This window comes from Phoenix dactylifera, chromosome 12 (genome assembly GCF_051530095.1).
Source record: "Phoenix dactylifera cultivar Ajwa chromosome 12, Ajwa_hap1_PhDact_Kaust_v1.1, whole genome shotgun sequence".
In the NCBI taxonomy this organism is placed as follows: Eukaryota; Viridiplantae; Streptophyta; class Magnoliopsida; order Arecales; family Arecaceae; genus Phoenix; species Phoenix dactylifera.
In genome coordinates, this window is record NC_143201.1 from 22,712,826 (window position 1) to 22,724,110 (window position 11,285).

At 37.7% G+C, this 11,285-nt stretch overlaps 1 protein-coding gene across 1 annotated transcript; it reads left to right on the forward strand.

Annotated features, from left to right (window-relative positions):
* Positions 1 to 2,980: 2,980 nt before the first annotated feature.
* LOC103719010 (uncharacterized) lies at positions 2,981 to 7,484 on the forward strand. The gene is made up of 8 exons (XM_008808054.6): positions 2,981 to 3,462; positions 4,140 to 4,396; positions 5,872 to 5,943; positions 6,254 to 6,321; positions 6,475 to 6,625; positions 6,732 to 6,812; positions 6,930 to 7,019; positions 7,111 to 7,484. Exons 2-8 carry the CDS (start codon positions 4,142 to 4,144, stop codon positions 7,201 to 7,203), a joined length of 810 nt encoding a protein of 269 aa, XP_008806276.3. The 5' UTR covers positions 2,981 to 3,462; positions 4,140 to 4,141; the 3' UTR covers positions 7,204 to 7,484.
* Positions 7,485 to 11,285: the final 3,801 nt, after the last annotated feature.

Genomic DNA, 11,285 nt, shown 5'->3' on the forward strand with positions numbered 1-11,285 from the left:
AGGCGTATCCTTCTTTCGTGATTTGATACAACCTGCCACCGCTGGTATCCGGGCCGTTCGGAAATGAGTGGTTGTATCAAAGTTCCCGCACAGTTTTGCTCAAAATAACCACGGCTATTTACTATTATAACAGTTAATAATAAATATTATAGTGGTTATTTTAACGGCATTATAATGATAAATAAATGTGTAATTAATAAAAATATTATAATGTTATTTTTCAAGTCCGTATTTCCTCAACAGAAAACTATAACTTCTCCCAGAGGTATAAAAATTTTTGGAGGAAAAATAGTTTTAAAAAATAAATTTTGGTTAGTTATTATTTTATTTGGAAAGCAGGAAATATGAAAATTAATGAATGCTATGTTTATTATAACCAATCATTAAAATGCTAAACTACTCACTGTAAGGACTGTTATCTAACATAGCCAATATTCAAAATAACAGCTTGGGGTCCAATTTCTCAAAAAGAATCTGGGGCCCTCTCTGTTATATCATAGTTATAACAATAAGGAAAAATATAACAATTTGCTTATAGTTTTATAATGGGTTGTTTAACATTATAATGTCCCCTTATGACGTTGATAATTACCACTATTTTTTTATTTACATTATTTTTGTAAAAAAAGTCATCAGTATTTTGTACTAATTATCCCTCCCCAAAATCTGGTATGTGATAATAATATTTTATTCAAAGAACAATGATTTCGAAAACAACATTGTAATTTTTCTGCTATTATCTACTTATTTGTCGTTAACATTGCTATATTATATATTATTTTTATATTAAAAATTAAAATCATAATTTTGGGGCAAATAATAGTCATTATAATCGCGATGACAACCATAGTGATGCTATAATTGAAACCTTCAAGATAGCCGAGGGGCTCCAAAATGACAATTATTTTGAGCTGTAAGTATATGCATCATTTTTAAATATATATATATAAATGTAAGTATATATGCTTTTTTTTCCTTTTTTTTAATTAATATATATATATATATATACTCTTCTGCAACAGGCTACATTTCCTACAAGATTAGTTGATGATCTTTGTTTTAGCTTCCAGTAGACAAGTCACATGTGATCATGCAAAACATCACTAGCAAGTTTAAGAAGACTGAGTGCGGCATTACCTCATCCTTTTCCCTTAAAATACTAGAAATAATTGGTCGCATGCCTCATCAAAAGCGTACCCAAGCGAGGAGATTTTGGCTTGCTTCCAAAAGAGGTTGGCTTTCCCATCACTTAACTACAACTTTAAGAATCGAATGGTTTTCTCTTTTTGTTTAATAATTTTTAAAAATATAATGTTCGAAAAATAATTTTAATGTGTTTGATTGATAATAAAAAAAAAGGTATATTTTAGGGTGGCCTATCACTTATGTTTATCTACTTTTCTTACCTATTGCACTTTTAATATAAAAAAAAATCTTACCTATGAGTTTTGATGGTTTAAAAATATTTTTGAAAAAAAAAAATACCTCAATTTTTAATTGATTAACCTCCGATCTGCCATAACTTGGACTAGTTACATTTAATTACACCAACCCAACTCACTTATGATTGGGGTGAGTCAGGATGATTCAGAACATATTTCATGAGCTAGATGAATTATTTAAATCAATTTATTTTTTCCCTATTTTTAGATGTAACTCAAACAACACCTTAAATGTCTCCTTTCATTGGTGAATTAGTACTAGGTTATGGACCCAGACCAACCCATGGGTCTAAAAACTACATGAGGGCTGGTTCAAATTGAGTCGGGCTGAGTTGGAAACCATGACTACTTGACCATCTTAATTAATAAGCATGAGGGCTTATAGGTTATATCACCCCGTAAAGGAAGGAGAGACAAATCTATTTTTTTTAGGCGGGGGTTGCCAAACCAACCTCGCCCGTATTCAATTTGGAGCCTCATCTTCCAATTTGAGGCATCTCCATTGACCAAAGCACTTTTTTGGTGCACAAAGCCTGGAACTAATTAATTAATAGGTTTAATACCTAAAAATCATGCAAGAAAGTTTATTGATTGGGTGTACGAATATGCTCACTCAGCGAGCATTATGTTCAAAGGATATTAATTTATTGTCTATAAAAAGGATATCAATTCGTCCTGTCAAAACGACTTTTTTTGGTTGTATTTCAATATTACTGTCATCAGTGCGATGTCTATAGATTGGACCAAGGCTTGACAATGACTTTGTTGCTGGTGAAATTTGAAACTATGATGTCATAAATTTATATCAGTTAAAATAATATTTGAGAAATCCTTTAGGCTACGAATATTTAGTGAGTGAGAGAGCCAGAGGCCCAGAAAACATACCCATGCATATACAATAATGAGAGTAGCCATTATACAATATGAGAAGGCTTCGATGATGAATAAAAATATCCAAAGTCATAAAAATAAATCCTCAATGAGGTTTTTCAGTAAGTGCCAATTATAATTTATAGAATTGATAATGATATACACAATTCAAAATAATTCGTACCCAAAACTACATTAATCCAATAGCTTCTATTTGTTTCTTTTTTTTTCTCTCCACTTTCTAGGAAAAGATATAGAAATTGACTGCAACTGTAACAACTACCCTTTCCTTACCAACCTTAGATTCCATGTAGTTGACGAGCCTGGCGAGAAGTTAAAATCCATCACATGTAGTTGAACAAAATGTCCCTGTGCGTGGGCCTTTTAAACGGCTGAAACAGTGTTGCCAAGTTGCCAACATTGTGGCAAACGTGTCCCTGCCGTTGGTCCCATGCCAAGAGTGTTTTTGGTCTCGCAAGAGATTTTTTTTTCTACATCAAATAAATCGTGTACTTCTAATATGAATATATCCAAAAAAACAAAAAAATAAAAAAAAAACAATCTAAGTAGTTTTTTTTTTCCTGATCCAAATTTTTTAAAATGATCAGCGACTCAATCTATAGTTCTATTATTTTTTTATAAACATGTTTGGCCTGAAACACAACACCACCACATAATAGAAGTTTTTTGGGGAAATTCAGATGGCTATATTGAGAGAGAGAGAGCCACACGAAGGGGGGAGAGTGGAGTGTATGAGAATGGTTAAATAGGAAGGTAAGAATGTAGTGTTACTGCAGGGAAATATTAGAGAGGGAAAGATGGGTGGTATGAGAATGACAAAATATTCAGAGGATAGTATTTAAATTTTGGAGACTTTGGCTTGGGTTCTTTGTAACACCCCACCCCACTCCATCTCTTGCTTCGTCCTTAAACCCCCCGTCCTCTCTCTTCCACCACTCCTCTCTTCTCTCTTCCTTCTCTTCCTCCGCTACCAGCATATCCTTATCCCACCTTGTAAGTCTCCTTCTTCTCCTTCGACTGCTCGGGTTTCTCCTTCACAGGCTTGGTTTTCCTTAGCCTTCCACTTCTGGGAAAGAGAGAAGAAAAGAGCTCTCAGGAACCACAACAAAGCTGCCACCTTTTCCATTTGGTTAGTTCTCTTCTCTTGCTTTCTTTCCCCTTAGTTTTGAGCTGCTAGGCTCCTGTCTTGTGGTGGATTCAGCTTCCTTTTCTGGTTTTCCTTTACCTTTGGCCATTTTTCTTCCTTCGCTTTCCTCTTCGCTGGCCTTCCTTTATAGAACAGGGCTTTATTGGGTTCCCGCACTTGACACCTTCCATCTTTTTGGTTCATTGCTGGCTTCTATCAATAAAGGAGTTTCCTCTTTTGGTTGAGCTGTTTTTGAATTTTGAAGAGTTGTTTGGGGATTTTGCTCCCCCCCCCTGCTTTTTCTGTGGGTTTATTTTCCTCTTTGATCTCTCTCTCTCTCTCTTAAAAAAAAAAGTTCACTTCCTCTCCCAAGTTGCTTATAAAGATGTCTTCTTTTTTATATATTTTTTCTATTTGTCCTTATTTATGTGGTTTTCTTATTCTTAATCTCTTCCTTCGATTGTCTGTATATGATCAAGTTGTTGTTTTCTTTTAGTTTATGTTGTTGTTTCTTCTTTTAAATTTATCCTCCGGTTTAATCTCTTGTTGTTTTTGGGAAAGGTCGCTCTTTTCTCCATCTTTGGGGCTCATTTCTCATTTTTTCCATATCACTTTCATTGTTTTTAAAGTTTGAATTATTTGTCATCGTATTCTGTGTTTTGTTTGTCACAATCCTGGAGGGATGGGAGACCATCTTGCTTTGCTGGTGGACCGCCTGCTTACTGAGTCAACGCTTGAAGCAGCCATTGCAAGCAGAAAACAAGCGCAAATTGGGCCTGTCTCGGCATCACTGGAGGATCCCGGGAGTGAATTAGCTCAGGAGATAATTGTTGCAGATAAGACATCCCTGCAAAAATTGGTCGAGTGCCGAATCTGCCAAGAGGAAGATGTGGATTCCAACATGGAGATTCCCTGTGCATGCTGTGGCAGTTTAAAGGTAAAGGGAGCTTAATTAGATATAACCTGAGTCTGCATTTTTTACATGTATAAATATTCCTTCTGCTCGATAATTTGGTTTTCTTAGTGAAGCCTTAGTGCAAATCAACTTGTATCATGCACTTGAGTTCTAGTTCATGATGAGCAACATATTGATTAGTAGATTCGTCGAAGTATAAGAAACATTAAGTAAATAACGAAAGATTGGCATACATCGGTTCCATTTTTTGTAAAGATTTTGATGGAAGTTGCGAGGCTTCTGGTTCCTGAAAATTACCAATTGTCAATCCTGATGCACTTCACCGATTGGTGTATTACTCGGGAGAATAGGTTTCTGACATGATACATTTAGATGAAAGGAAGATTATGGAGCCATATTGCCTAATGTTGCTTCAGTTTACAATTTTAACATCTACTTCTGATTCCTATGGGTATGAACTAAAGACAGGCAAGGACTATGATTTATGACACTTTGTTCTGAACATAATATAGAGACCACTATCGCGATCTCCTCTGCAGTGTAAATTGTTACAGCACTTCATGCATTCTATGTTTCCCTTTCCATATAAATCTTCCTATATGGATAGAGGCTGCTTCTCCTTTGAAATTTGAATTTCATATGTAGTTTTTTTTTAAAAAAAAATCTGTGCATTGTTTGGGTATTTAATAAAGTATTCTGTAACTTTAGTTTGGAAGCTATTTTTTTTTTAATTTTCTTTGACTGCTACCTGACAGATGTCAGCTCAGGGGCTCATTTAATCCAAATTTAAACTTACATGATTATGCTGATAAGCAGGTGCTTTGTGCAAGAATTACTAATTTTAACTTAAATTTACTTTAATTTAAATTCTTTATGTTGAAATTTGTCGTAATTGAAAACATGATTTATAACTGTCACGATGCCATGTGAAAAGTTATTCTGGTTCTCCATCTGATCTCATGCAAGTGAATGGAAGATGCTTTCTCCTCCTGTGTTTTGGATTGATCTGCTCTCATCCATTTGCCATGGATTTTGACTGCTCTTTTCTACTGCTATCTCTTTAGCAATCCCTTCGAAATTTATGCCCTGTGAAAGTGCTCTAGAAGTAAGCAAAAGGAAACGAGCTTGAAGATGAAATCTTTCAGTTTACGAATACTCCACCCTGTTTCCCCCATTTCTACGTAATTTTCATAGCTTTCTTGTTACGTACCCTAAATGTGACTGTCATTTTTTACTTTCTGTAGTGTAAGACTTCTTCTATCTCTTTAGCTATGTTCTCTATGTAGCCCTGCTTAGGTGAAATGTCCGTATACAGAGCTTTATTTATTTAAGTTTTTGCTCAATCTTTCTTCCTGTTTGGAGTCTCAAATATAATCGATACTGGATTTGAAAGGAAAATCTCAATTCACTGCAATCACTTTCTTTTCGATATAATCATATACTCAACTTGAAAGGCAAATCTTGATCTGATGCAATTACTTTCTTCTTACTTGCAGTATGCTCACCGAAAATGTGTACAGCGGTGGTGTAATGAGAAGGGTGACATCATTTGTGAGATTTGCCTGCAGGTGATGCTCATTTATCTGGACCTACGGATCCCTTGCTCTTTAAATAAATTGTATACCAAAAATGAATGCTACCCCTGCAAGCACTTTTATGCGAGCAGGCACGTGAGATGATCACTGTGCTTCCCAAGCAGGTGCTAGATGGGGCCTGCGCATGAGTGGTAACTTGTGTTTTGTGCATTTAGGTGTCTTCACCTATGCATGCGCCTAGATCCTGCATGAAAAAAACTTGTTATTTTCTTTTCTTGTACATGATGGATATATGATAGGAGAGCATTGGCTAAAATTCTTATGGTTAATTATTGAATGCCAGCAATTCAAGCCAGGTTATACCGCTCCGCCTCCGTTGTTTCACTATGGAAGTATCCCCATGAACTTCAGGTACATTTTGTTATCCACCCATACATGTGTATGTGTATTTGTACTCCAAGTATGTACAGTGAATAGAGAAATTAGATATAAGAATAGTGGCAACAGTACAATTACATGTCTGTCTTATAGGCATTTCCAATATAGCTTCTGCATCTTTATCAGGGGAAGCTGGGAGATTTCCCGACAGGATCTGCATGATTCTGAGATCATAACAATGGTTCCATCAGATCGTGGTCTCATGGGTTCCGACTATGATGAGCATTCAGCTGCAAGCACCAGAAGCGCAATTTATTGTCGATTGGTTACCATTACTGTGAGTTGCTTTCAGTTGGTAACAATAAGTCTGAAAGGTTCATATTCTGGCTTCCTTTTCCTTGTGTTGTTTTGATCTAATGAACCCCGTTTTCATCCGTATGCAGTTTATGGTTCTTTTGGTTCTTCGCCATACTCTTCCTCTCATAATAAGTGGCGCCGAGCAGTACTCATTCACACTTTTCTCAGTAAAGCTCTTATGGAACAGAATAAAATCATATTGTTAACACATTCATAGAGGTCGATAGGTTCTGAAAGTCTGTCTTTTAATGTTTTGATTGTTTATTTGTACATATTTATTAAAGCTGCTGATGTTGAGGACTGCTGGAATACTTCTACCAGTCTTCGTAGTGGCAAGAGCTCTAACCACATTTCATCGCCGACGCCATCAACGGGTACTTCTTGTTCCCTTTTGGTGCTCTGGGGATCACTGTGCTTCCTTTCATCATTGTTGACATTTCCAGTTTGGATCAATTAACATTGCAGGTGACTCGAGATATTCCTGTCTCTACGTTTGATGGCGAAAGGGTACAGTCTCATTCCTTGCAGTCTCAACCACACCTCATTCGTGTGCACTAACACTGAAAAGTTGCTGCTTTGTTGGTGCCAAAATAATTCTACCATAGATTTGGTGATGCAAGAGGGATAAACCAAAAAAGAATTGAGGAACATGACATGAATCAAGCAAAGTGTCAGGTGGGATTGCATGATGGCGTTATTTTGACAAGTCTATCAAATTTAAACCCCTGTATATATGTTATGATAGTTTCAAACTTCGCAAAGGATGCCACTTGCTTCAAATGCCTGAAGATGTTCTGCACATTAATTATGAATGGAAAAGAATCTTTACGATGTTGAGATTTTTCAGGTGCAGTGAAATGTTGCTGTGTTGTGAATACATTGGTTCAGAACTTCGCATTATAATTCAGATAGGATGAATGCAGAACAACATTACAATTAGGAACTAACACATTTCATATTTTGCTCTGATTGCATAATTAGAGAGCAGAAACACTAATTCAGGCATTTGATTAGAGAGCGAGCAACTAAGCAACAGAAAATATGGTGACATAATAAACTGAAAACTAGAAGCTACTTAAGAGTTCTTATCTTTGGCATTGTCAGCTTTAAGGGAAAGGACTACCTGGTTTTAGGAATTGATGCAAACGAGACTTCGGATCTTTTTCTAAAGCATTAAGGATAAAAGTTGGAGCCATCAATCAGAAACACCATAGGCGTGGAAGCGACTGATGTAATATTTTGAACTTGGGATCTTTCCTGGAAAGGATTATGATCAATAACACTTTCAAAGCCTCCTGTGGGCTCCGAATTGTATTCTAAAATCTATATTTACACAAATAGATAGTTGTTAGATACCAGTCAGAGCTAAGAACGACAGATCCCTCAAAAATCTTATTAAATACTAATCAGATCATTGGCGAGAAGAATCACGGAAGATAAGGTCCACTTCATAATTCACAATGGTTGTTGGTTTCCATCTACATCAGAACTTATCGAAGCCTCCGTGCGCTCCGAATTGTATTCTAAAATCTATATTTACACAAATAAATAGCTGTTAGATACTGGTCAGAGCTAAGAACGACAGATCCTTCAAAATTGTAATTAGATACTGTTGTGGGGAGGGGAGGGGGCCTTGAATTTAGTCCCACATCGGCTAGTAGCGGAAAGGTTCCATGCCTTAAATGGGGGGTGGAAATCCTTTCCTCTCGAGGCGCCTTTTGAAGGGCAAACCCGTGAGGGCACCAGTCTCCCCCCGTCAGTGCTGGACGCGCGGGCCGGAGCGCCCAAAGCGGACAATACCTCGGGAGGAACGTGGTCCTCTTTCTCTGCTAGCTTAATGTGGACTATGCTGTTGCGCGAGGCTCCGGCCAAAGCGCCGTCCCCGCAACAGATGGCGCGCCAGGTAGGGGCGTCTCCTCCCTCCATTGACTACCCTTCAGGACTGTGGGGGCCCCCGGCGTTAAAAACCGGCAAGGAACCTTCCCGCTGGGGGGGCTATGTTGTGGGGAGGGGAGGGGGCCTTGAATTTAGTCCCACATCGGCTAGTAGCGGAAAGGTTCCATGCCTTAAATGGGGGGTAGAAATCCTTTCCTCTCGAGGCGCCTTTTGAAGGGCAAACCCGTGAGGGCACCAGTCTCCCCCCGTCAGCGCTGGACGCGCGGGCCGGAGCGCCCAAAGCGGACAATACCTCGGGAGGAACGTGGTCCTCTTTCTCTGCTAGCTTAATGTGGGCTATGCTGTTGCGCGAGGCTCCGGCCAAAGCGCCGTCCCCGCAACAGATACGAATCAGATTAGCGGCGAGAAGAATCACGGAAGATAAGGTCCATTTGATAAGTCACAATGGTTGTTGGTTTCCATCCACATCGGAGCTTATCAAAGCCTTCTGTGGGCTCCGATATGTAATTCTTAAATCTATATATAGATAGTTGTTAGATACTCAGATCTAAGAACGTCAGATCCCTCAAAATTCTAATTAGATACTAATCAGATCGGTGGCGAGAAGAATCACGAAAGATAAGGTCCACTTCATAATTCGCAGTGGTTGTTGGTTTCCATCCACATCGGAACTTATCGGTCAAAAGCAACAACATAAAGCTCGCCTTAAAACTCTGACCATTCCCAGATCTTAAGTCACAGTTCCACAAAATAAAAGTAAAATAACCTCATACACATCACCATTGACCGATAACACCATCATCTTGTAATTAGTAAAATTAATAATGGCACATTGAGATTTTCTTTTGAATTTTGTGGTAATCAAATACTAATAATCATTGAGAAGGTTAGCCTTCTTAGATAAGACCAACCCACACTTGTTTCCTTTCTAATGATGCCTCCCTAAAGATCTCCCACAAAAGAGGATAATTTTCCAAATCATCATATGTTCTTTAACAAGCCAATGTCGGATTGGAAATCCAGGGTGGCATTGTTACCTTATTTCTCAAGAGGAAAAAGTTAAAGAAAAAAGTTCTTTAACAAGCATAGCTGGTGTCAGTACTCCCAGCTCTTATTTTGCCTCCTCCACTAGCAAGAGAAGCACAGCGCCACTATGTACGTAGGTAGCAATCAAAGTAGGATTGATTTGCTTGCTTGAGTCACGCCCACTAAGACCCATTTTGCTCCCCCTTTTTTTCTCTAAAAAAATATTTAATTTCTAACAAAAGCGAAAAATTTTAAAAATTAATTAAAAAAATAGTGCTGATGCCCTTGGGAATCATTCTAATGGTACCCCATAAACGAATTCATATTAAAACTGTGTAAATCATATTTATCATATCTTATTTTCTAATTTTTTTAAATATATCTATATTAAAATTGTGTAAATCATCCATCTTAAAGAAAGAAGAAAAAAAAAAGGTTGGAAATGGACCGGTCTAGTGTTGAGTGAGTCCAATTTTCTATAAATCTGGCTGGAATCCAAATAAATCAGGCCCCTTGGGCTTCTGACATCCTGGCCAGAATTTGTATACTAGCGTCCGAACTTTGCAATGCACATATTTAATCTAAAAGGAATACTATTTGATGTATGATTCAACTTTGCAATATTTTTTTCAATATTGTGATCTAAACTATTCCCCGTCTTGTTAATCATTTCTAGTTAAAGAGGATAGAGTGTTTGATGGATGGTTGTCAAGCACATGAATAAAAGGGAATTATTATTGGCTACAATGGTGGACCCTGCAGGGCAAAATTACATATAATGATATAATGGTCATATGATGAAATCCATATTTAATTGCACCACGACTAAAATCCTGCAGGACCCGTCCTGGCCTCAAAGATTGAACTGCCAGAATTCTTAAACATTATCAATTAAATCAACGTAGCTGATAAATTTCCAAAACTATCAATTAAATCAACTTAAATGATAAAAGTCTTTATCTTTTATTGAAAAAAAAAACTTTTACTGAGAGGACCTTTTGTATGCTTTCCCGCTTTACTCCAACATCTCAGGATGTGTTTAGAAGCAAGCCTCTGCCTCCTGCACAATGTTTTGTCAAAGCAGGCTAAATTCTTGGAGAGCCATATCACGTTGCGTATTTTTGTGCGAGAGGCAACGGACACTAGAATTAAAAATATTTAGAAAGAAAACGGTAGAGAGGGAAGGTAAAGGCAATATATCGGAATCGGTTGGGCTGGGTCGAGCGGATCAAAAAAATCACCTGAGGAAAAAAATTTTAAAATATTTTTTAATTAATAAAAATTTAAATAATATTTTTTTTTGCTTGGAGGGGTGATAACGAATACGAATGCATCCAATAAAATTAGAAAACAGAATATCTCGGAGTGTCTGAGGCAGCTCTCCATTCCCAACCCATAAAGTATATCCGCATGGTTAGTCATATAGTCATCTAATCTACAGCTTCATTAGCTTTACAAAATACATGCTTGGCCTGAAAGGCTTCTCTCTAATCTTTTTGTGTTCAACTCATAACCCGGCTGAGTCATAGTTGAGCTGGCTCGTGACTCAAGCCCGGCACCATAAACTTATTTTCCCTCGCAGTTCGGACAGATCCGATTTTAAAACCTCAACAACCCTGCCCCGCATATTACTCGCTCACCTCCTCCCTATCTCGATCATTCTTCAAACACAACCGCATCGCCATGGCTTCCCAGGCGCCACCGACCACGCCGGCCGA